The sequence below is a fragment of the Diabrotica undecimpunctata genome, chromosome 6 (genome assembly GCF_040954645.1).
Source record: "Diabrotica undecimpunctata isolate CICGRU chromosome 6, icDiaUnde3, whole genome shotgun sequence".
Classification (NCBI taxonomy): Eukaryota; Metazoa; Arthropoda; class Insecta; order Coleoptera; family Chrysomelidae; genus Diabrotica; species Diabrotica undecimpunctata.
This window is the reverse complement of record NC_092808.1, coordinates 106,281,193-106,309,003: the sequence shown is the minus strand read 5'-3', so window position 1 is coordinate 106,309,003 and position 27,811 is coordinate 106,281,193. Positions and strand designations below refer to the sequence as shown.

General features: G+C 32.8%; 1 protein-coding gene across 1 annotated transcript in view; it reads right to left on the bottom strand.

Moving 5' to 3' along the window:
* Nucleotides 1-2,770: 2,770 nt before the first annotated feature.
* Nucleotides 2,771-27,811, bottom strand: part of tim (timeless) — a 141,858-nt gene continuing 116,817 nt past the window's right edge. Inside the window, exons 10-15 of the mRNA XM_072535062.1 lie at nucleotides 27,211-27,409; nucleotides 24,174-24,307; nucleotides 17,599-18,056; nucleotides 17,275-17,475; nucleotides 15,725-15,878; nucleotides 2,771-3,920 (exon numbers count right to left, since the gene is read on the bottom strand). Of these exons, the coding sequence (XP_072391163.1) occupies nucleotides 3,635-3,920; nucleotides 15,725-15,878; nucleotides 17,275-17,475; nucleotides 17,599-18,056; nucleotides 24,174-24,307; nucleotides 27,211-27,409 (1,432 nt within the window). The 3' untranslated portion in view covers nucleotides 2,771-3,634. The remainder of the gene's footprint in view (nucleotides 3,921-15,724; nucleotides 15,879-17,274; nucleotides 17,476-17,598; nucleotides 18,057-24,173; nucleotides 24,308-27,210; nucleotides 27,410-27,811) is intronic.

Below are 27,811 nucleotides of genomic sequence, written 5' to 3'. Positions count from 1 at the left end.
CCCCTGATCGAGTATTTGCTCCAATAGAAAAAAGTTAAAAAATGTGCCGCCGTAATTAATCTAGAAACGTATATTAATTTTATTAAAGATTCCACGGTGCTGAAGATAAGAGAAGATTACACAGTTTTTGATTGGAAAGGTGATGTGCAAAAAGTTCTTAAAAGTTCTGGATCCTGGCATTTTCGTTTTCAACCATTTACGATTATTTTCAAAAAACAAGAAGGGGTGTGTTTAAGCTACAGGCGAACCGTTTTATAAAAATGTGCTTTCTAACCCCAAGAAGAATTTCTAACCCCAAATCCAGTTACAACCGTTGAGTATAGGGAGACGTTTAAAACCAGATACAATAAAAAGCATATTAACTTTGTTAACGAAACACTATCGGTGAATTGGGCGGCTGATGAACGTCTTCATTTCTTCACAAAAGCTTTTAACTACTTGGAAAACACTAACCAGGTGGAAAATCATCCTGAGGGTACGGAAGATTATCCTGAAGGTGCAGAAGACGAAAGTATGATTAATTCATCTGATACTGAAGATATTAACTTAATAATTTAGTTTTTAATAAAAAGAGAAATCAAACGATTTCTACCTAGCGAAACCGAATTTAAATTTTTACCACTGTGTTTCCTAAAATTTGCGAAACAAACAGCTGGATAAATTACTCGGCAAGGGAATCTAAAATTGCATTCCACATGCCGTTCATCCTGGTAAAAAATTCGTAGTGAATTCAGTTTCTGGTACTCCAAACGAAGTAAGTAATAAAACATAATGACGGTATGACCAGGATGAACGGCATGTGGAATGCAATTTTAGATTCCCTTGCCGAGTAATTTATCCAGCTGTTTGTTTCGCAAATTTTAGGAAACACAGTGGTAAAAATTTGAATTCGGTTTCTCTAGGTAGAAATCGTTTGATTTCTCTTTTTGTTTTTAGATGGCGTAGTTACGTCCGTATAGAGTTATTTTAATAACTATTGTCTATTGTCTAGGACGGGAGAGATTTTTGTTTTGATTCAGAGCAGTGGCTATACCGTTCTGACGAGACCTAAGGAGGTCGAAATACGTATCAGCGGTTGTCGCTGCCCTGTATCAAAACAAAAATCTAATACCGTCATTATGTTTTATTACTTACTTCGTTTGGAGTACCAGAAACTGAATTCACTACGAATTTTGACCAGGATGAACGGCATGTGGAATGCAATTTTAGATTCCCTTGCCGGTAATTTATCCAGCTGTTTGTTTCGCAAATTTTAGGAAACACAGTGGTAAAAATTTGAATTCGGTTTCGCTAGGTAGAAATCGTTTGATTTCTCTTTTTGTTTTTAGATGGCGTAGTTACGTCCGTATATAGTTATTTTAATAACTATTGTCTAGGACGGGAGAGATTTTTGTTTTGGTTCAGAGCAGTGGCTATACCGTTCTGACGAGACGTAAGGATGTCGAAATACGTATCAGCGGTTGTCGCTGCCCTGTATCAAAACAAAAATCTAATACCGTCATTATGATAAATTTAGTTTTTGTTTATATATTCATTAAAAGCAATATTTTTCAAATTTAGTTTTATTTTATTACGACCCTTTTTTGTTAGTATCAATCGGATGGGGGCCTTCTTCAAGAGTCACAACCTCTCTCTTGATATAAAAGTAGGAATGCTGCGATGCTACATCTTCTCTGTCCTTTTTTATAGTGTTGAATCATGGACCTTGAACGAAGATATGTGCAGAAAACTGGAAGCATTTGAGATGTGGTCGGAGAATGCTTAAGATCCCGTGGACTGACCGAGTCACAAATAAGGAGGTCCTCAGAAGAATGAATAAGAACCGAGAGGTACTGACCACCATCAAATCTCGAAAGTTACAGTTCTTTGGACATATTATGCGAAATGAATCCAGATATGCTCTCCCCATCCTGCAAGGAAAAATATTTGGAAAAAGAGGTTCAGGAGGAAGAAGAACATCTTGGTTAAAGAACCTCAGAATCTGGTTCAATACAACATCTGTGCAGCTTTTCAGCGCTGCTGCAGATAAGATAAAGATTTCCATGATGATCGCCAACATTCGTATCGGATAGGCACATCAAGAAGAAGAATCACGAGGGTATCAATGTTATAAGAAATACAAAGTCGGTTGAGGTTCATTTAGATGCATAAGCAGACATGTCCAACTCTCACGTGCAAAACAAGACATGTCTAATTTTTAAACCAAAATATCTTTTTACTAACAAGTCTAATTTATGTTTTGTTTATTAGTAACTATTTTATCAAAGGTAAAAGATTTTGGTTAAAACACGATATTCATTGGTGTCAAATTAAGATTTTGGTAGGTTTTTTGCGATTTACTAAAAACAACTTATAGGTCAAATGTCTGGTTTTGCATTTATACGCTTCATATAACATTTCCATTTCTACTTCCGAAGTGAAAATCTGAAGATCAAATATAAAGTAATTGTAATAAAAATTATGGTTTATTCCTTTTAACGCAGAAGTTAATAAAGAAAGTTTATATCAACAAATAAATGATAGATTGAGGATTGTATAAATTTGGCTTTTAGGTTTTAATGTAGAAACAGATATAGATCTAAATATTGCAACACCAAAATAATTGTAAAGTACATTGGGCTCAACATACATATTGTTGACGCAAATATAAAAAGTGTTAAATATTGTAACGTTTAACATACCTATAATGTAGATTTTAGTTAATATATTATCACTATAAGAATCGTTTGTATATACCATTATTATACTATACCATTTTTATTAACGTTTGCATTTTAGATGTCTATAAAACAACTGTGTAATTTTATTCTAATTTTAAACTGTAATTTAATCACTAATAATTTCATCTATTAAGGTATAATCGAACAGCCTTATCACAGCCAAGCTAATGTAGAATTCATCTTAGTTATTTCGATTAGTCAGGTCACTGTAATATTTACCAACATAAGTCAGGGTTCTACTTCATTCTAAGATTTACCCACTTTTCCATCCTAAAAAACTCAAAATTCTTTCTTTAATCGGAGGTTGGAAATCTGGACCAACAAATTCTCTTTCTTTCAAAAGCGCGCTTCTATTTTATCTTTCAGTCCATTATTTGGTTGGAACATCTGATTCCACTTATTAGATGACAAAGGACAAAGAAGTTTCCTTTTTCAACTATTCGTATTACTTTTTACTCTCTATTCATTCTTCGTCATAATTTTCATTTGTGATATACTCCTTTCATGGTATATACCTATTACATTATACAAGAATAGCACCTTTCAAATACTCTCAATTTCTATAAATCAGATTTTATAGCATTCATGGATATAGGTTATTCATGGTTCTTAGTTTTAGCGTTATATCTCTATAACTTATTCTTGACTTCTTTGCATTTTTTGTGGAACAGTTGTCATCGTCCTTACCTATCATGATAAAATGTAATGAACGTGTGCGACAATCTTAGCAATGGCACGTGGACTATTAACATAGCCTATAAATATAGGCTTTACTTATAAAAACTATTTTATTAATTCTAATACTTGATTATTTAGTAATACCCGTATGTCCTGGAGTTGATACCCAATTTCAAATACTTTACAACTTTTTTCTTTACACATAAAATATTGACCTAGAATCTAATTAAAACAAATCACGCAATTTTGTCAGTACCATTCAAAACCAATACCACTTTATCATCCTCGTCACTAACACACATCCTGGTTAAGTCTGATGCCACAGAGGCTGTATCACAGTTACTAATTCTTTCATCACTGAGCACCAAGTCACTGTCTGTTACGTGAATTGGCGAACATTCCATTTCCACTGAGTTTCTTGTTGGACATCCATTCGATATGCTAACAATGGCAAGTTCAGGTGGTGGAATGTTGCAAGATATTATCTCGTTATCGGGAATTGCGATTGAGAGCTGGCTAGTACTGAAACATATATCAAATAAAATAATTAATTATGTATCGAAAATCCTAGAGAATTTATTTAAAACACTATAAATATTATAAACTAATGATATACGACAATTAAATGATATGTTCTAAGGGGAATAAAATAATTGATTATGAGAATATCAAACAAAGTTCTGTCATTGCGTTTACTGTATTAGATCTTAAGAGAAGTACCTATATAGATTTAATCATTTCTTTGTAAAAATTGGAGGTTTCATTACCCATACGACATATAAAAATAACCAATATCATAAGTAAAATGCGGCAGAATGATCTTGGTAAAACCTTGGAAGTCTATGTACAAAAAGATTTTACTGAATTTTTGTTTATTAAATTATGGCCGCCAAAAATGAGCCATTGAAATCAAGGAGGAAAAAATGGGAACGTATACAAGTTGAAAAAGTGGCTGGATGCTGAAGAAGATCGAAATTACTTGAGGAAAGGACACTTACTTCAATGGTTTTAAAAACTCAAGATATAATGAGGATAATCAAATACAAATATGATGTTAAAAATAATTAAAACAGTTTAAAAATTATGCGATTTAATAAGATACACTAACAAAAGACCACAATACCAAACCCGATAGAAATTAACCAGTAGGAGAAACAATTCTGAAAAACTGCTAACAGAAGAACGACATCAATGCAGACACATCAATAATCAACAGACATGTTGCAAACAAACAGGTAAATATGTATCTTTACAAGAAGTAGAAAGTAAGAATGAAATATTTATAAATATGGGAGTTTACATCCACGAGGAATATCCAGAGAACTAATAAAGTATTTTTTTGTTCGCGGTGATAGAGATATTGACTTCAATTTTAATGACCACTTATTTAAGATTAGTTTATAAATATTGGAACTTAGCGTTTCGCTAATATTAAAAAAAAAGAGAACAAAAATATACCAATTACATGTAAAACAACATCAAATAGATTAATAATGAATATAACAATTTGAGGAATTAGAAGAACAGGGTCGTTTTAGATAGGATAGATCTTGCATAGGTAATATCATCTCTTAACATTAAAAAAATTAAATCTATGTAAGAAAATTACATACCATGTACATTCAAGTCTTCCCCCAAGTAGTTCCTTTACTATAAATCCTAAATTAATATATTTTTGGTTAACTGAACTGAGACACCTATCCATAGTTTATGTTTTCTTCCCTGGACCCGTGTGAACCGAAAGATCTCCGTTATCAGTGAAACTGATGTTTATTTTTGTACCCAGTCTAGAATTTTTACCCTATAGAAGTTTGTATAGGTATTTTGTTTTATGTGTCCTAATCCAGCACATCGCAATCGCATAATACATGTTTTACAGTTTCTAGTTCCTTGTCACAGAGTCTGCAGTTAAGGTCTCCATTGAAAATACATATTTGATTCAAGAATTCTTTTATTGGTGCATGCCCGGTCATTATTCCTGTTACTTTTCTTAGTTTGATACTGACCATATGAAGCAGTTCCTCTCTTCTTTTACTACATGGCCCAGCAATAAAGATTTTCCATGTGTTTGTTTTGGGATGTCCTCCCAATATCGCTCATGATTATCTCAGATCCAGTCATTTACAGCCTTACGAACTGCAGCCTTTGGTACTCCCAGAGTTACAGCCGGTTCGATGCCCTTATGTCCTGCTACCTAGACAAGCTCAACCTTGTTCTGGTCTCCCAGTTTGTTCAGTTTTTTTATGCAGTCTCACACCAGTCTAGATATCCCTTCCTGACACGTCAATGCCTTCACCACTTGACTGTCAGACAATATGTCGATCTGGTCTTTTTCAAGAGATCTCTCATTATTTCCTTCTGCACATTGTAGTATCGCATAAATCTCCGCTTGAAAAACGGTGCAGTTCCTTCCCAAGGGAAAGCTTTCGCTAATTCTTGGATTATTGGAGCAAATTTCTACGCGGACACAGTTTGTAGTTTTGGATCTATCTGTATACCAGATTTTACCCTGTTGGTTATGGTACTCCTTGTTTTTACATATATTTCTGTCTGGAATATACACCCTACATAAATTCTTAAAATTTATTACAAGTACTTTTTGTCATGTGATCTGGTTTTTCATTAAAAATATCCTTTGTCACAGTCCTTGTTATACTCATATGCCCTGTCCCTTTATTGCAAAGTTTCAGTGACTGTTTTATTCTGTAAACGCCCAATCTTGCTTCTCCTTGTATTTTTAAATGCAGGGAAGGCAGGTCTAGTAGAGCCTCTATAGCTGCTGTTATAAACGCAAGTCTTTGCGTTTGCAAACTTGCTGAGTTTGGCTGTTGCAACGTCTTAGTTTACCACATCGTCGCTGCATACGTAATTGAGGGTTTAATCACCATGGTGTACACCCAGTGCATCATGTCCGGTTTTAATCCACATTCTTCCCATACATACGCCTGATTCTCATAGGTTTTGTAACTGCATTGTTTTTTATTTTTTCTAATTTCCGGTTCCAGGTAAGTTTCGAGTCTAGTATAACCCCGAGATACTTTATCTTCCCCTTTGGCTGAATTTCTTGTCTCTGCAGCTTTAGAGGACCTAATCTCCTAGTTTATGTTTTAGTGACGTAATTATTAAAAATGACGAATATACTCCACTTTGTAAAATCATTTCAAATTGGATAATATGGCAAGTAATAGTAATCTGTGTCACTCAATCTATTCACAGACTTTAATGCTATTCTATCGCGTTGTTTCTAATTGATGATCAGTGAATATTGAAAATTATTTTAAATTTAACTTCCCGTGAATGAACAATTCGTTATTTATAGAAACGTGTTACAAGAACTTTCAAATGATAAAGCTTCTTCTTCTTCTTCCTTTGCCCTATTCGTTTCGGACGTTGGCTATTAACAAGGCTATTTTGACTTTGTTTACGGCACCTCTGAACAGTTCGGTCGATGTTAGTCCGAACCATTGTCGCAGGTTATGCATCCATGAGCGTCGTCTTCTTCCCGGTCCCCTCCTACTGTCGATTCTTCCTTGGACTATTAACTGTAGCAGCCGGTACTTAGTATGCCTCATGACATGTCCGAAGTACTCAAGCTTCCGTTTCTTTACGGTGAAGATTATTTCTTTACTTTTGCCTATTCTCTGCATTACTTCCACGTTAGTGATGTGGTCTGTCCAGGATATCCGAAGAATACGGCGATATATCCACAGCTCAAAGGATTCTAGTTTCTTCAGGGTGGCTTCCGTTGTGGTCCATGCCTCTGCTCCATAGAACAAGATCGGGAAGACATAACACTTGACCAGTCTTAATTTTAGTTCCATTGAGATTTTGCTTGTGAACCACTTTTTCATATTGTTGAACGCGTTTCGCGCTTTTTCAATTCGTGATCTTATTTCTGTTGACTGGTCCCATTTTGTGTTGACTGTGGTTCCAAGGTATGTGTATGTCTCCACTTGTTCTATTTTTCGGTTGTTTAATGTCAATTGCATCGGAGGTTGTTGTGTTCTGCTGATGAGCATGCATTTAGTTTTGGTTGTATTGAGTTCTAAACCATATTCTTGACTTGCTGTGTGTATGCTTTGCATGAGTCTTTGAAGCTCGTTGCAGTCATTTGCGATAATAACTGTGTCGTCAGCATATCTAATATTATTGATTACCTCTCCGTTTACTTTGATACCCTCCGAAACTTCTCCCAGTGCTTCTCTGAAGATTTGTTCAGAGTATATATTGAACAGGAGCGGCGAGAGGACGCATCCCTGTCGTACACCCTTTTTAATATCTATCTTCCCACTGTGTAAGTTGTCCATCTTTATCTCAGCACTTTGGTTCCAATAGAGACTGGTTATTATGCGCAGATCCTTGCCATCAATGATAAAGCACATGCTATTATTAAGAAAAGACTAAATTTAGTCATCTAGTTGTAATTTATTTATGAATATATGCCATTTAGTTTATATTTAGTCACTTAATGACAAGTGTCTTAGTTTAGTTAATCGCAAATTTATTACTTAAATTAATTTTCGTTTTATGGTTCAGAAAATAGTTCGGTAGGGGGTAAGGAGAGATTTTAGACACGCACTGTATAATTTTTATAATTATGAAATGTGACAATGTTCTAATTGAAAAATTTATTACAGTGGATATCAAAAACCAATCTTCAAAAAGAAATTATAAAATCAAAATTATTGCAGAAGATATATCATCATAGAACAATTTATTTTTAATATAAAGATTCGCTAATAGAGGATATTTTACTTGAATGATTGTAATGTATTGATGAAGATTTTGAATATTGAAAAGTGTAAAATAGTGCGAATACAAATAAATGATGAAATTCTATAGTCTTTTAACTACAGATGATTATGGCTGACGAGTTAGCTGAAAAGTTTGAGAATGGAAGTTACAAATAACCAACCTAAAATTAGTGCAACATGACAAAATCTACGAGTAAAATGAATAATTAAACATAAAAAGATTACACAGACTAACGATGAAAAAACATTTTTACTTAAAATAAATTTTTGATAAAAATTGTATTTGGTTCATTTATTTTCTAAATAAAATACGCTGCTTATGACGTATATGCATGTTTTTATATCAAATTAAAGCTAATTTTTTTATTAATATGATGATACAAGGTTGCCTGACAAAAATGATCGCAAATTAGGATGTTCAGCTGTTAAAAACAAAAAAGTAGAGTTAGGGCACAACGACACTGGTTTTACAAGTGGTAATATGTATATTATTATATATCTATCAATGCATGCTTTAAAAACTCACACAACTGACTCTTCAGACCAGTAGTATTGCGCGCTAGCTGTGTTTTATTTTTACCTTTGATACCTCGCATTTTTAACAGCTGACAACCCTAATTTTCGACCATCTTTTCTCATGCAAACTTATATTATTATATTAACAAAAAAATAGCTTTAATTGATATAAAAAACATACATAGACGTCATAAACAGCGTATTTTATTTAAAAAATAAATGAACAAAATACAATTTTTATCAAAAATTAATTACTGTTAATTGAATTAAAAATATTTGCGGCCACTTTTTGACCGGAAACCTATTATCAATGTATTCTATATTATATTTGAAGAATAAGCTGGAGTAAATTCTCAGAAAAAAAACTAAATTGTTAAGCATATTTTAGTACGTGTGCTTTTCGTACAACGTCAATATTTTAGCTTATTTTACGTTGGGTTTGACTATTTAGATAGAAATTTTTCCATGTCACATGGACTATCGTAAAATTTAAATACCTGATATTGTTAGAACTGTGTAGGCTAGGGTTTTTTCAGCTGGTCATAGACGTACTTTAAGGGTATTACATTATTGGTTTCGGTTTTTTAGATATTTAAACCATTTTCAAAGCATATTATATTTATATAAATCTGTTTATTTTAGTAACGTTATTTATGGTTATTTTTGTCGCTATGATAATGATCCATTAAATAACAAGATATAAAGAAACTCTTAAAATACATAGGTATTTAGTTAATGGTCTTTTGATAGTTTAGATAGAAAAAGTCGATTAGCGAAATATGGTTTCTGATAAATGTGAACGCTATCACGTTTATAAATAGTATAAATTTCGATTTTGTTTCGAAAACCAATGATTAATAAAATGGTTAATGGTCTTTAAATAGCCATTCATTAGTATCAGAAAATTTTTGTTTAGTCGATTATAAGCGAGTGAAGAGATCTGACACAGTTGTTTTTTGCAAGAGTGAATAGTGAGTTTATAGAATATGGAATTAACGTGTGATTATACACCAGTTAAAAAATTAAAGTTAAATCATTTATCACTTAACGAAAAGAGTGTTATTCTTAACGTCTACAATTATTTTAAGCAACACAATCCTTCCAATACTGTTGATACTATAGTTGAAATTTCGTCTAAAGTAATGGGATATTCAAAATCAACTGTATATAACGTTTTAAAAGAGGAAAAATCAGCTGGGATAACGTTACCCAAACCGAGACCAGGAAAACCAAAATTGTCAAAAATGAATGTGGATGAATTTTTCAAAAATGCAATTCGTAGAATGGTCCACTAATTTTTTTTTTTAACAAACAAATACCAACTTTAGATAAAGTTTTACAAGCCATTACCGACGATCTCGATTTATCCACAATAAGTAGAGACAAACTTTGGAGAGTTTTGCATGAGTTAAACTTTAAGTATGAAAAAGGGGGCAGACAGTCAATGCTTATCGATTCCGAAGAAATTGAGTGTTTTACACGAGACTACCTCAGAAAAATAAAAAAAATGAGGACAGAAAATAAGAACATTTATTATTTAGATGAAACGTGGGTTAATGAGGGGCATACTGTAGGGAGAGTTTGGAAAGACAAAACTATAAAAACATGTCGACAAGCATTTCTAGAAGGATATTCACCTGGTTTCAAGGAACCAACAGGTAAAGGTCGACGAATAATTGTTACCCATATAGGTAGTATGAATGGATTTCTTAAGGAGGGTTTACTTTTGTTTGAATAAAAAAAGACCTGTGATTATCACGAAGAGATGAAGGGAGACGTGTTTGAAGAATATTTCGAACAGATTATTGAATTCATACCTAAAAATTCAGTTATTGTAATGGACAATGCAAGTCACCACTCTAGATTAGTTGAACGTTTACCAACTACTCAATGGAGGAAAGATGAAATTGCAATGTGGTTAACTTCTAAGAATTTAATCTTTGACGATACAATGACAAAAGCAGAATTATTAGAGCTTGCTAGAATTAATAAACAAAATTAGAAAAAATATGTCATTGAGGATATTGCCGAAAAACGAGGAATTGAAATACTTCGCCTACCACCGTATCATAGCGAGCTAAATCCGATTGAATTACTATGGGCCGAAGTTAAAAGTAACGTTGCTCGAAATATTTCAACTTTTAAATTGCCAGATGTTACTATTCTTTTTCATAAATCTATATCCGAAATAACGACTGAACATTGGCAAAAATGTATTAATCACGTTATGGATATTGAGAAAAATATGTGGGAGCTTGATCATATACATAATAGATAGCAGTATAGAACCTATAATAATTCATCCCGGATCGGATAACACTTCGTCTGAAACAGAATATGAGGAAGCTTAACTTTAACCCATTAGCGCCCAATGTACTCATTTAAGTACAGCTGCTATTTTGACATACTAGTGCCATCTACAATAAAATAGTTGCCATTCTTAGTAATTACAGGAAACTAAATACCCCTAAGATGACAACTTTAACAGATTTTGTTGAATGATTCAGCTTGGTTTGTTAGTTTTGATTTATTGTTTATGAGGTCAACACGTGAGTTGTTTATTTTCTCGACATTGACGTTGTAAATTTACAGTAAGTTTCTTTCATTTACTTCTTTTTACTATCAACAGGTTTACGTTAGTTCATAATAAGTTTAGTAAAGTGCTTAAGTGATTAATTTTTCGTAATTTTAATTATAACGTGATTTATTTGTTGTTAAAATTAAGTGTACTCATATGAGTACAATGGGCGTTTGGGAGTATGTTTGATATTTTGCAATTCTGTTACAGATATGGCATCTGTAGACGATTTTGAGAGGTATTAGTGTTCGAATTTTTTATGGAAAGAGATACGAAGGTTTACCTTCTGCTTTAGAAGATATTCATGCTTCTAATTCGCGGTATGAAGTGGATATGGTTATTATTCCTCCAGACCCAGATATGCTTACTGATGAGGAAGACATTGAGGATGTTAACCTTATAGAAGGAAATTTGACACTACCTAAAGATGTTGTAGGAGAAATTGAAATGTATTGCTCTTCAGATGAAGACGAAGACTTAGAGGATGTCCCTTTGGCACTGCAGTTAAAAAGAGTACGAGAACAAAAGAGTTTAGGTCCTCAATGGACAAAAACTTGTACAAATAATAGTATGGTAGGAACATCAGGGTGGAATGAGCGGTTTGAAATCGTTCGTTAAACATGAATTACAAGACTTAAATGAATTTGAGATATTTGAAAAATTATTCACTGACGACATATTTGATAACATAGTTACACAAACTAATTTATATTCTTCTCAATGCAACAACCATAGTTTCTTTGTGGCCAAGGCAGATATACAAACGTTTTTCGGTGTATTATTATTAACAGGATATTACCAACTACCCAGTGAAAGAATGTACTGGAGTCTTTCCGAAGATTTAAATGTGCCGTTTGTTTGTGCATCTATGTCTAGAAATAGATTTCTAGATATAAAGCGTTACATTCACCTTGCCGACAATACATCATTACCAGCACATGATAAAATGGCAAAAGTTCGACCTCTGCTAACAAAGCTGAATCAGAATTACAGATAGTGGGGTATTTTTCATGAATATTTATGTGTTGATGAATCTATGGTTAAACTTTTTGGGAGACATACCAGTAAACAATTTATAAAAAGTAAACCTATTTGATTCGGCTACAAAAATTGGTTGTTATGTAGTGCCAATGGTTATTGTTATGCCGTAGATATTTATTGTGGAGCCAAAAATATTGATAAGGAAAATAGCCTACCATTAGGATCACAGGTAGTTCTGGATATGGTAGACCACATCGCTTGCCCATCTGACCATATATTATTTTTTGATAACTTTTTTACAAGTTACGATCTGTTGGAAAAATTAAAAAAAAAATAGGAATAATTAGAGCTACTGGAACTGTAAGAGACAATAGAACAAAAAAATGTCCCCTATCAAAATGTGAAACAATTAAAAAATGAAGACAGAGGTTATTTTGAACATCAATATGACAAGGCTCAAGGTATATTATTTGTTAGATGAAAAGATAATAACATAGTAATTATGGCTACAAAGTACGACTCTATGGAACTTGTAGCACAAGTAAAACGATGGTCAACCACTGCTAAGGCCAAAGTGAATGTTTCTCAACCTGCTTTATATAAAAATTATAATAAGTCCATGGGTGGTGTGGACTTACATGATCAGCAACTAAACTGTTACCGCATCGGAATAAGAGGGAACAATGGTGGTGGATGCTTTTTACTAATCTTATAAACATGACTGTTGTAAATAGTTGGAGATTGTATCAGCTGGCTAAAGGTCAACAAACTAGTCTTCTTGATTTTCAAAGAGTACTTGTACAAAAAAAAAAGACATTATTTAGGTTGTAATGCTAAATCAATGTATACGAAATCAATTATTAAACAATTAAGGTGTGCTCAGTATCATCAAAGAGCCAGATGGAGTTGTGAAAAGTGTAGTATAACCCTTTGTATTGGGAGATACTGTTTCAAAACTTTTAATTTCAATTAATTTTTTGTTAAGTACATTATTTATTAAGTCTCTGTAGTGCCCAGTGTACTCATTTGAGTACATATCTATATCTAAGTAATTCTGTTTTTTTCAAATAGTTACATTTGAAGTTTTGTTACAAATCATATTACTAATAAATATCTAATGCAAAATATATTAATTCTTAAAATAATATACCGTGGGCGCTAATGGGTTAAACTGTAGCTCAGAAGTTTATTTTACATTTGAACTAATTGCCGACAACTTCATTGTTTATTTTTTATTTATTTTTTATTGCTAATATAATTTTCATTCTTATTTCCAATATTATTAGTATTAAGAATATTATTATTTATTAATAGGAATATATAAAAACTTACAGTTTTTGTGTATGTATTTTACGTTTCAGTATAATTTATTATTAATAAATGTATATAATAATTTATTTTATTATTTTATATTAACTGTATGTTTCACAAATAATAGAATTTTTATTCTTTTTATGTATATCTTTTTATTTTAAACCAGTATTGGATTGGATTAATTACTTTGTTCTAAATATCCAAATAAATTTAACCCAAATTTTTCTTTTAAGATTACGTTTTAGTTAGAAGATGTGCACGCCTATGTATTTCGAGGTGCGAAGATTAGTATTCTGAGAATTTACTCCAGCTTATTCTTCAAATATACTATAATTTTAAATGTATCTATAAATGTGAGTTTGATTAACTATGTTATGAACGTAGTGATCCTACAGTGGGATCTTAGGCTGTAACCTATTATTGTATTTTAAGGTAACTAGATTATTCAACTACAAGCATGCTGCTAATAGACGTTCACATGCAATGTATTATTACCTAGGGATTGGCTCATAAGAATCCAAGGCAGATGTAGGTATTCTAATTCTTAAAATATTTTGGAACCATTCAGTAGAGTTTGGTCTAAAATAATTAATGTTTACATATTGTTAAAACTTTATGCTGCAAGTAGAACCAAAACTCAAGTCAACATAAACGAAACTAACATAAATAAAAAATAATAACATAGGAAACAAAATAGGAAACAAAAAAGACACTGAGTGCTACTGTTTTCTAAATTTTATCAAAAGTTATTAACCATATTAGGAATCGTGTTGGGTTGTTGGTGAATAAATTTTGAAGGTGAGAATTACTTGCCACAATAACGTCATTATACAATATGCATTACACATACAAGATCATTATTAAAACCAATTTAAGCCTAGTCGCATTTTGTCTCTGTACACAATACAACACATCTAACTCTTCTTGATTCTCTCTCTCCTGATGCCAACCAACATGTAGCTTCGTCCATTTTTAAAAAAATTTAAACTGTTTGTCTTTGTGTCATGTGGTGTTAATGTATAATTTTTAATATTGTTCTGAAGCTATTTTCTTGTGGAATGTTAGACTAATTACTATTTAAATGGGAATAAGCCACAATTAAAGGTTAAAGTAAGTTTATTGACGTTTCAATCTCCACTTCAGAAATTGAAATTCCACTCCGAAGTGGAAATTGAAACGTCAATAAACGTACTTTAACCTTTAATTGTGGCTTATTCCCATTTAAATAGTAATTACTATAATTTTTAATGTTTATGACATTCTCAATATATTGTTGGATAGCCCAAATTTAACGAAACGCTCCTGAAGATGCTCTAGGAGCGAAAGTACTTGGGCAAGATTTAATAAATAAACTGTGCTCGATATCTGCCTTTTATTTGATTAAAAAAAATATAAGTATCCCCTAAGTTAATCGTAGATACAGATATTCAGAAAAATCATTCCAATTAGTGTATTTATTGGCCATTTATAGCTATTGTAGTCTTGCTTAGCTCTGAATCAGGTATTCGATTCAGTAGACTAAGCTCTTCGTACGACCGCCATACTCGTTGCATACTCGAGATTATACTAGATATACATTGCAATCACGAATAAAACCACAGAAAAAACTGTGCTAATAATGGTTTTTAGGAATTCTGGCGAGAGTCCCCTTTTTGGCAAAACGCTTACCAAAACAAAAACAACAATTTTTTTTAAGTAATTGGTGAACTTTGTTACAAAGTTTTTTAAAATAACTTAAAATTATAAGGTAACCCTAATTTTATGCCCGGAATAAAAAAATAGGTTCTTAATATACTTTATTATTAACTTAATTATGTCAGTTAATTTCGAATATAAGTGCATTGCCAAGTACGAGTGCAAGTTGTTGTTTGGTTATATTTTGATAGAGATAGTCTTTTATGCTCAGTCAAACGTTACAAACATGTACCACTGCAAAAGTCTGTTAAAAAAAGAAGAAATTGAGCTTTTATAAAAAACAAACAAACAGATTTTAGAGAAGAATCTGAAGAGTTTTTACCTGTTTTACATATCTCTGGTTTTTACTTACTGTTTTGCTGTGTTTGTGTTACTGTTACACAGGTTAGAAACTGGTGAAAATTTAGAAAACGGTAATTTTTACTGTGGCATTTATAAAATAAATTTTTATTAACAGTATTAGTTTAGGTGTATTAAAACATACTTACAATGGCGTGTAACGAACAACAGATGGTGTTAACTTCAGATCTGGAATAGAAAATCTTCCAGGATCAAAGAACGTGGCAGATACATGTGGCTTTATTTCGAAAGCATTACAGTTCTCTATTCCTTTTAGTAGATCAACATCAAATTTAAGCTTATCTGTAAATAAAAAACAAAAATGTAATATTATTTTTGATCAATAGAGTTAATAAATCCTTTAAGAGCATTGATTGTGTCAGAGTTACTAAAATTTGGGAATATATAATTATTTAAAATTTGGAAAAAAGGATACCTAGCGATTGTCATGAAAGAAAAAATAAACGAATAGTGGAAAAATAGGTCTAAAATCCAGGATAAAAATAGTAAGCAGCTTTACAAAGCGTATGGTTTCGTTTTTTACATTATAATGTGTTCAATCCTCCTCATTTCTTGTATGGTAGATGTTTATTTCGTATCTATTTTGTTAGTTTAGGAGATTTTGGAGAGCTACTAATCTATACAAGGTTCAAATATTTTATATCGCAACCACAAAGTGTGTTCCTTTTTATCGCACATTCGTCGTCATTTACTTAGTCCGGCTTTTCTTGCCTTGAAATTAGTATTTCCACCACCAGAAAAAACCCATTACCTTCTGCTCGATTACATATACAGGCAAGATATCAACAAAAATAGCCAAACACATAAAAATGAAAGGAATAACACCTGTTTCCGAACAAACAACAACTTAAGCAAATATATTAAAAACAACAAGAGTCAAAATAAAAAGCACTTACACAGTGGTGTATACAAACTTAAATGTGGCTTCTGCCCAAAAACTTACATCGGTCAAACTGGTAGAACTTTTCACAATTGTATAGCAGAACATAAAAACCCGAACTAACCAGAAGTGATGATCTCGCCTACAAAATTAACATAACTAAAACTAAGGTCATGTACATAGGCCGAAACTTCAACTTTCAGATAATCATGACTATCTACGACAAGCCAATAGAACAAGTAACAAAATTAAAGTACTTGGACTGCTGGGCAATGGACAACCTAGATCCAGACCTGGATCTTTTCTTGAAATGAAGACTTTGCTGAGCTGTTACATTCTCATAATAAGTATCAGGTTCAGATATGTCAATTGCTGTTTTGCTTAATGTCTACTCTATCTTGTTGTACGTAACTGGGACCATGAAAGTCGGTTCAATAAACCATATTGAAGCCTTCTAAGTATGCTTAGAATATTTTTGGTGCATCACGTCACAAGACACAGATAATTGTTAACATTTCAACATAAGAAAGACCGCGTACCAAGGACGTATATCTCCGCAGCATATATAAAATTCCCAAAACTAATCATAGAAGGAATAGAAAGCCGGGGAGGACCTGGCTATAGGTAGTGTTCCTGGTTAAAGAACATTCGTAATTGGATGGGACTCACGTCACATACACTCCTGAGAACAGCACACAACCGCTCACGGTTCACCGAAATTGTTACCAACCTCCACTGATGAAGATGGCAGTTGAAGAAGAAAATAATGAATGGAGATAATGAAAAAGTATACATTACCTTTATTTATTGGTCCCAATAGTTGGGCTATTCTGAATACGTAATCTGGTGTCCAGAAGTTTGGTATTCGAACGAAGATCTTTCCGGTATCGGCAGGTAAGTAGAATCCAAGTTTGTGCAGTAGTAGTATAAAAGGCTGATGCTTCAAAATATTGGCTTGATCGACAGTCCATGGGATAAGTGGAATAGGCAAATTAGATACTACAATAATTAAACAAATAAATTATTTATAGAATGTGACTTAGGAATGAAATTAGGTTCAACATTCTTTTACTTTTAAAAATATGAGATATACATGAGAAAAAGAATTAGAAATATACTTACATGCAAAATAATATACGGTCGGTTCTAATAAATTTACATTCTCCTTGAACTGCTCGGGATTTCCAAGAACTAACTTGACATAGCAAACCTCCAGTAAGACTTTTTGTAGCCAGATTAAAAATTTTCCTTTGTTTTCTTTGTACAAATACTCCTTAATAACCTTTGTGTCACTATCTATTAAACTATCATCGCACCCTAACTCATCTTCCATTATATCTTTGGTTTCTTCATCTTCGGATAAAGAATCTATCCTTTCGATTCTATGCTGTCTTCTCAAATCATTATACTCGTTTTCGCTGATAATATTTTGTTCTAGAAGTTCCTCTATAATCGATATTTGTGATTTAAACTTAAATCCACCTGCTTCATAACTTTCAATGATTTTGGCAATCGTCTCCGAGGATTCTTTGTTTTGATTGTAATACTTTAGAAGATTATCTTTTTCTTCTTTAGTCCACCTAAATAATATTAGTATTTCATCGAGAGAGCTATACCTGGGCAGAAAAAAACAGTAATTTTTAAAATGTGTACCGGGTGACGCAGATTTTTGATGACCCCCTGTAATTTTATCTTTAAAATAATGTAAAATATATATACGTATTATATTGGATTTAACTTTAAAATAAATGGTAAAATCTGAGAAAATGTTTTAAGATTTCGTAATTTTAATATTGTTTTAAGTATATATTTTTTATCTTATTTTGTACCACTCAAAGTCTATCCCTGAAAATAATAAATGGAGGATTCTCTTTCCGCATAATGAAGTAAGGATATTTTGTTTAGATCTGACCACCATTTGGTAATAGTGAAAGTAAAATTAAACTACCGACGGATAAAACATAAAAATGAAGAAATTAATGATAAAGATAATGGGTTAAAAGCGAGACATATAATTTGAACAGCCTCAAGCAGCCGTTAACACAATTCCTGTTTAAACTTTGTTTGGTTGCAAAACTGCGGGACATAGTGTATAAAAGACGATAGATATAAATGAAATACGAATCTATTGAAGACTGAATTCATCAAGCGAACAAAGAAGCTCTGTGATATAAAGCGGTATATCACAGTGACAATCCAAAATGGTGGTCATCAGGAAATAAAAGAATTAGGAGAGAAAAAAAAAGAAAGCCTATCAAACGTGACTAGTTACTAAAGACTCCGACAATAGAAGAATATATGTAAGATTCAACAGACAAGTTAAAAGAGTGATACCAAATATGTGATAAGATAGGGATATGTCTAGGAGAAATAAGAGTGAAAATAACGGTAGATGAGATTAAAGTGGTGTTAAGAGGAATGAAAAATGGCAAATCTTCGAGGCTAGAAAATATCCCCATTAAACTGGTAAACTATGGACCAGACATTTTACTGGAACTGTAAGTAGATTTATTTAATGACTGCTTGATTAAGGACGACAACATCTCATACGACCGAAACGTATCTTATATAATATGAATCTACGTGGCAGAAAGGTCACAGAAAGATTTGTGGGAACTACAAAGGAATTAGCATCACCAGTGCAATAGGGAGATTGCACGGCAAAATAATAAAGATTAGAATTGCATCAGATATTGAGAAAAATGGGAGAACAAAATGGTTTCCAGGCAGAAAAATCGTGCATGGATAAAATATTTACTGTTCAACCGATAATAAGAAAAACGTAAAGCTCAAAATCTACCTAGTCATCTTGTATTTATAGATATGGAAAAAGCTTACGTTACTGTGATAAGAATTAACGATTTTTAAAAATTATTTCATATTCCAACCTCGAAACAAACAGCACATCTAATTGATATTGAAAATTTAATATTTTTTTTATTTAAACATAGAGAACCCACATCAACCACCAAGGGTTATTAGTGGGGGGACATACACAGTAGTACAGTTTGATAAATTAATGTTTATTATAAATGTTTATGTCTTTTAGAAACTGCAATCAATCAGAGATATTTGTCGTAAGCGCACTTCTCAGGTTTCCACTAATTCCTCGGCATGTTCTCTGAGGTTGGAACTGCGGACAGTCGATTATCAGATGCTTCACGGTGAGTTGAGTAGAGCAGTAGGTACAAACCGGAGCTGGTTCTTTATTTAGAAGGTGTTGGTGTGTTAGTATTGTGTGGCCGATTCGAAGACGATTTACGATTACTTGATCTGTTCTTTTTCCTTGTTGTGGTAGACTGGCGTCTACTCGTGACTTTATTGTTTTCAATTTAGAGTCTGTTGCGTCCCAGGTTGCTTGCCATACATTTATTATATGATTCATGGACTATCGTTTATGGTCGGTGTGGGGATATTTAGTGATTTCTGGAACAATTTCATTTCTGATGGATTTTAATGCCAATTGATCAACTTCCTCGTTGCCTTTAATGCCAATGTGTAAAGATATCCAGATAAATGTAATCTTTTTATTTATATGGTGTAGTGCATTAAGTTCATTTCTTATATTTTGTGCAATAGTATGGCTAGGAAAAAGAGTGAGAAGAAGAAGAATAGAAGAGTGAATCTGTGATGATTAAAATATTATTTTCAGTAATTGAAGAGGAGTTTTTGATAGCTTCTAATATCGCTGCGGTTTCCCCGGTGTAAATGCTGCAGTGCTGTGGAATTCTAATGGCATATTTGTAATTTTTATTTGTGAAGGCTGCGGCATGACCATTTTCAGTTTTTGATGCATCTGTGTATATTATGTGGTGATTTGGACACCTCTCCATAATTTCTTTGAATGCATTAATGATAAGGTTAGGATTTGTGGTATTTTTTGGGTACTGTGTTAAAGTTAAATCGGTAATAGATATGGGGGTAAGCCATGGAGGGAAGTCTAATTTTGTGGTTATGGATAATTTGAATTCATTGCAATTTAATCCTTTTTGATTGATTCTTTCCCTAAAGGGTTTGTAAGATGTTTTGGGAACAGAGACGACGTGATGTGGAAATATCAGAAACATCTGGAGAGTTTGATAATTGTCTTTTGGCCTTATCTTTATTTAAAGGTGAGTTATGGTTGCTAGTTATAGATAGGGTAGGAGCTGGAGGGTTATAGGAATGTTTACTTCAGAAAGAGTTTTATTGGTGGTTTCAGTTAACTGTATATTGGTTTGGTTATTTAAATTAGGATTTTCAGGCACTTTTGTTTCCATTTGTTCACTGGGCGAATCCGTTTTATGAATGCAATCAACTTCTCGGTGTCCTATTGTTCGACATTTAGAACAATTAAATTCATCTATAGAAAGGTATATTCGATATGTTGTAGAATCAAAAAAAAATGTTGAAAGAGTCTGTTATGGATAAGTTTTCTAATGGATTGATGTAGATTTGCCGCCGAAAACTCAGAACATGGTTATATTCTGTCTCAGACATACCCACTCGAAGAAATGTCATTTTTGATATGCATATAATTCCCATTTTCTTGAGTTCGTCTTCTATAACTTCGTTTGGAATGGTTGGACAAACATTCGAGATGACTAATCTTAATGCTGGAGTTATTAATCTGCGGACTTCTACTTGCACGTTGCTAATTTTAACGTGCTTATGTGAATCAATGAGTTGGTCTACTATTCTTTTAGAAGATAAATAAATGCAAATGCGGTTGTTTGCAATTTTCGAGGCAAAAACTATGTTCTTTGGAAGGACAAGTGATCCAATCATGAATTTTATTTCCTTCTATGGCAGATATTACAATAGCTTGGTCTTTTGCCGGATATTTGAATGTAGGTAGTATGTTTGAGTATGTAGACGGTGTGGTATTTTGTGAAGGATTATTTTCCTTTGGATTCATTTTTAGTTAATAATTTTTAAATTTATTTATCATAGTCAATTTTTTACCCGTGCCAATCCGGCTCTGTATTACCAGCAGACTTTTAAATAAACCGGTCGTAGCGGCCTTTGTAATAATTTTGTTGATTTTCAGAATATGTTGTATTATGTATTATTGAACATATTAATTGTACTCACTGGAATTTCACGCCAATCGATGAGGCACTCTAGATTTTCTAGTAAACACTTTTAACTATTTTTGTTCACTTTAATCTATTAGATTTAAACGATATTATCGGAGCTAACCTAAATGTGGTTTGTTAAACCAAGGTCAGAGCCATCTCTCTATTTAATATTTTATATATAATATTTGAATAATAAGTAAGTAAGTAAGTAATACTACTGTTAAAATTACTGTTTTAAATTTAAAATATACTCCAGTCCGATTAGACGAAAAAAAGGCCCAACCTTACAGGACGACCTGCCCCAAATTTTATTATTTTTACCTTTAGCGGGCATCAACAGTAGTTTCAATTTAAAATCGCGACTAAATCCAACTGTTGCCTTAGCCGACATCTTGAATTTCAAAATGAAAAAGGAGAACCATTTTCCTCTATATCTCCACTATTTTTAACTTTTCGACAAAAATGGTATAAAGTAAAATTGTTGCAAATGCGATTTCCTACAATTTTTTTTACACATTTTTTCGCGTGGTCGATATTTTCCAGGTTAAGGGGGAAAATATTGGAAGGGGGATGGAAGCATAATTTTCGAATTATCTAGTTTATTATTATCTTAACGACATGAATGTACATAAACAAAAATGGAGAGAATCACATTTTATACAATTTTGATTTTTCCCATTTTTTGCTGAAATCAATATTTAAGGTCCTAAGTCTAACGAACCCTAGACGGTGACGTCATTAGCAGTAAACCATAAACAGCAACGAACCTACGACGACTTTTAATATTGATTTTAATAAAAAAAAAAAATGAAAAGAACAACATTGTATAAAATATAATTTTTGCTAAGGCCAATTTATGTCGTAAAGGTAATAATAAACGAAATAATTTAATAATTATGCTTTCCCCTTCCACTTTTTTCCCGTAACTGGAAAAATATTGACAGCCCGATAAAAAATATAAAAAAGAAATTGTAGGTAATCGTATTTGCAACAATTTCAGTTATTATTATTTTTGTTGAGAAGTCAAAATTGGCGGAGATATTGAGCAAAACCGTTCTTCTTATTCGTGATAGCCAATACCGACAGGGGGCGCTCAAGATTTCAAAGATGGACGATATCTTCGGATAAACAAATCATTTTGTCATTTGATCTCGAAGCTATAAAACGTTTAATATAAATCATTTACATGTGTGTTTTGCCAAAGTAAAAGTTGGAGTACGTTCTTCAAAGTTTATTTGTTTGCGATTCGGGTTTATACATGCGGTAATTGACTCTCAAACCTGAATAAAAATTGAATTAAATGTTTGTTTTTTACAGTATGTCTGAAACACGGAAAGTAAAATTTACATTATCTCAATTATTTTTGTGGTTGCAAGGTCGGCAGAGATCTTTAGTTGAGGGTGAGGCAGTTTTTGGAGCTGGCCACGTTATATTTTGTAAATTACCCCTTACGTTTTTTACTAATAACTTCATGAGACCTTTGGGGCTATTTAGCAGATGGAACAGCATTTTTCAGTCTTCTCAATTTAGTTTCAGGTGTTACTATAAAGTAAATTAGATATAAATATATTAAAATATAAATAATATTTTAATCAACACTTATTTAGAAAGTAATCGTTCTCAGTAAAATGTAAACTGCACAGTCATGTACTTGGTTACAGGTCTGCCAAATTTTTCTCATATTCTCGTCCAGCGGAAACTTATGTATGGAATTTTCTTTGTGAATTATAATAGGATGAACATTGAGGAACACTGCAATAGTTTTTTGAAGTCAAAGTCATTGTTAATTACAATATAAATCGGTCGCTAATATGTATACAAATTAATGACAATTTCAATGTTTTCCCGAAGTGGATGCTTTTGAAATCTACCACCAGGCGTCGCCCACTTTGCGGTTCCTCGCGAATAATCAAGATGGCGACTGACGCGACGCAACGTCGGAATTAGAGGTTAGAGGTTAGAATAATAAAATTTGGGGCAGCTTGCCATGCATAGTCAAATGCTATCCCGACTGGACTAAAAGTACAGTTATCCTACTGTCTGCGCTGTAAACCATTTCTTATAATTTCCCGTCACTGGATTTGAATTTGAATGGAGGACTCTAAAAAATAGAACCGAAGGAAAGAGAAGATAACCTAAAATTTTTTATTATCCGGAAACTGACGTTCAAACAGAAGAAAACGATTAATTTAAACTAATCAAATTAATAACTTAAAATCTTAATTTTATTTGGGTACTGTGTTTGATATATATTAAAATTATATAAAAAATATTTTCCTTTTTTCTTGTATACTAAATTAATATTAAATTCGAAGCTACTTATAGTAGTGAAGTTAAAAAATACAGTATTAAATAACATCCATAAAATTTGAAAGATTTTAAATGTGTTTAAATTTAATTGTTTTATGTAATCTTAATTCGTAAACTACAGGGAGTAGGTCAAAAATCTGAGCCACCCTATTACTATTTTATCAAAACTTCTAGTATTCACCAAATGTCACCATAAGTCCACAAGCGGAAGGGTTAATCGCTTAATCGCTTAATAAAAAAAGCGGTTATTCGCTTAGTAAAAATTAGTGTTTTTCTGTACCTAAAATAAAGCCAATGTCTTCGCAATCACTTAATTAGGGTACTTACTCGGATGGGGTTTTTTCAGATTTAGAATTATTATCACTGCCCAAATGTACTTGGTTGCTGGCGTTCTCGACACAATGTGTGCCAGGAGTATTTATAAATTTATGAATGATGTATTCTATAAGGTCGGACCAGTCCTGTAATAATAAACATACAAATAATGATATGTGGTATTACGATATATATTATAGATACAAAATGAACAAATAATATTTTTTCTTACAGAAACTGTTGCAAGTCATCATCTAGATGTAGTCACAGCAGAACAATCAGCATAGAAATTCTTTATTGTGACAATTAACTGACAAAAGAGTAGCTACCAATGTTTTAACCATAACACTAACAAATCCATATTATAATTCTCAAAAAAATATGGTCGACCGGTCTGTGGTCTATAAATCCTCTTTTAAAGAAAGGAAACAAGACACATGACCCAAAATTAATTACTTCAATTCGAAACCTTAACCGAAACTACTTCCACCTTGACCCACTCAAAATAACTTATTTGGTCAGTGAAACTTAAAACAGGCCATATGGCTAAGCAACTCATTATTCATTGTAAAGATATTTTTAATGTAACAAAGCGATTAACTTTAAAACTTGCAATATTTACCGCGCTATATACTGGACGGTAAAAACGTCAATAGAAATAGATTTTGGGAAAGAAAGATACCGCATGATCAAAAAGAAGCCTGCACCTACCTGGAAAAAGCCTAATAAAATAAATGCATTTGAAGAACACATCAACAGAATTCTCGAAAGCAATAAGAATACAGGCCTAAATGTCAACACCCTGAATGACATTATAATAAAAGCTATAGAGACAAGCCAGAAGATACACTGCCACTGCCAAAAGAAATCATATAACGAAAGAATACGTTCCCAAACAGAAGCAATAATGGAAGAGAGGAGAAACATGCAAAGTAATAGAAGCAAAGTACATGAACAATGAACTTGAAGAGATAAGTAAAAAAATACAAAAATCTATTAGAATGGACAACCGAAAGCATAAAAAGAACAAATTCAACAAACGATTGAAAATCACAAGAGTCTCAGAGTTCTAAGGAGAAAAGCGACAAGAGGCACAAAAGAAATAATGACATTAAAGGACAAAGATGGGAATATCATCACCAACAGAGATAAATTACCAAGGGTAGTAGAATATTTCTGTACTGAATTAAACATAAATCAACTAAATCATGATTAGCATCTAAGAGAAAATTCATGAAAAATATTACTCAACTGAGAATCGGAATTAATGCCTGATATATCAGCATACGAAATAGGGAACGCTCACCTCTAATGGTTAAACCAGAAGAGAAATACATAAAGCGATGAACAACGGACAGAATTGAGCGAATACTTAAAAAAGCCAATGTAAAGACCATTTTCAAGCCTACAAAGAAAATCAAGGACTGTTTAAGATCGGTGAAGGACAAATGCGACTCATTAGCAATGGTCGGAGTATATCGAATACCATGCACATGTGGAATGGTATATGTGGGAACCACGAAAAGACACACAAACACCAGGATAACCGAACATAAAAGTCATTGTCGTTTAGGGCATATCAACAAATCTGCCGTTGCCAAACACGCTTTGGGAAGCGGAGAACATCGGATACTGTTTGAAGAAACGCAGATGCTGGAAGCTGGATTACAGTGCTACCTACGGTTGTATCGGGAAGCGGTGGAGATATATAAGCACCCAAATAATTTTAATCGGATAGAAGAAGGACTAAAAATCAACAAAACATGGATACCAACATTAAAATCCACAAAAACCCTTCCCGCAAGACACGAAGAAAGAAAAGCTACTACAAACGACGACACGCCCCCTCACGCGGAAACCAGTGCAGGGGAAGCGAGTAGAAAATATAAATATGGCCTCCGCAGTACAACGCGGCGTCAATTTCATCTTACAAGCAAAGCAGTAACATCTCCAGAAGATGCCAACCCCTAGTGTTGGCGAAACGTGAAGAACTAATCTCAGAAGACAACAGCCCGAATAAACAGATTAACAAGTTGACGATGGCCGTATAAGCCTAACGCATTTTATCAAAATGTGTTTAATTTATTATTGTTTGTAATTTGAGAATGATTTTTGAAGTGGAAATCGAAATATCAAAAATAAACATATTTTAAACTTATATTGTGGCTTATTCTCAACGAAAATAGTAATTACTTATGATAAATTTCTATTTAATAGTCTGAAACATTTGACTCTTTGTAGTGCTCGGCAGGTGTTCAGTTGTTATACTAAAGAATACCCTGGGAGAATAACAATCGCTGACTGAAATATTAAAACTCTACCAAGAGCAGCAAACTGATAAATGTGAAAATATAAATGAAGAGAATGGAGTAAAACATATTTGGGATAAGCAAGCTGAGATGCTGTAATCAGTTAGGAGATGACGTGCATCAGGATAAATATTAGTTACAGTTATGCGAAACACTACAAAAACGTTTTTTACCAACCGAAAATAGAATAATGATAAAGAAGCTAAATAGATAACCATTCGATATCAACCTAATAAATATATATGCACCAACGTCAGATTAACAAGATAACCAACGAGACTGTATTACGAAGAGTGGGCAAAGAAAGAGAGGTGATGTATACCATTAAAAGGAGAAAGTTGGAATATCTCGGACATATAATGAGAAACAGCACTAAATACAGATTACTGAAGGTAATCCTACAGGGTAAAGTATTCGGAAAGCGAGGAATTGGGAGAAGGAGAATATCATGGTTGAAGAACCTGAGGAAATGGTTCTCCACAACAACAACGAATCTATTTAAAGCATCAGTCAATAAAATAATTATAGCCAGAATGATTGCCAATATTCGGAACGAATAGGCACTGAAAGAAGAAGAAGAACGTCAGATTGTACATCAGTAGTTAATATTAGAACTTCAGTAGTCAGAAAGATTTTTTTAATCTGTAATTGAGTATAAAAGCATTTAAATCAAATATTTTACCTAAATCTAGATCGTTGTCTTGAAGACTCTTTAAAACTGTCAGATATTTAATACTTACATCACATATCTCGTAATCGGTTTCCCAAATTTGTGAAAATGTCTTCAGGATACTTGGTTGAAACAATGTCTCCACGTGGTTAAGATCGCCGCCCATATGGTGCATCATTGTAAAAATACAATTATTGACAAATTCGCCGTTTTGCTTGAAGTTCTCCAATAAAATTCCATACTGGCGCATGATTTCGACTGTTGCAAAACTAGAAAAATATTTCATTAATAAAAAAAGGATAAAATAAATGGTGGTTGAGGTTTGGGTCTTAGAGATAGCAAAGACTGCCGAGATCTTTGCTATGCTAAAACTCTTAGAAATACCCGCAGTTCTTTTAACAGAACATCCCAGCAAATTATATTCCTATGTCCACATTTATGACTTCTGCACAATGCATTGTGTGTACGCTATGTAGCTAACGGGAGGGGGTGATGGCGAGTTTCCGACTCCAAAAAACTAAAACAAAATCGGCTAAGGTATGGTTACCCTTACAGAAGAGTCCCCGGTCCTCCAACTTAAGGGGTTGAGAGGTAAAGCCACCACCCCTATCTGATAAAAAAGTTACACTCTAAAATTCTTAGTAAGAGAAGATACCGGATGGACTTAACAG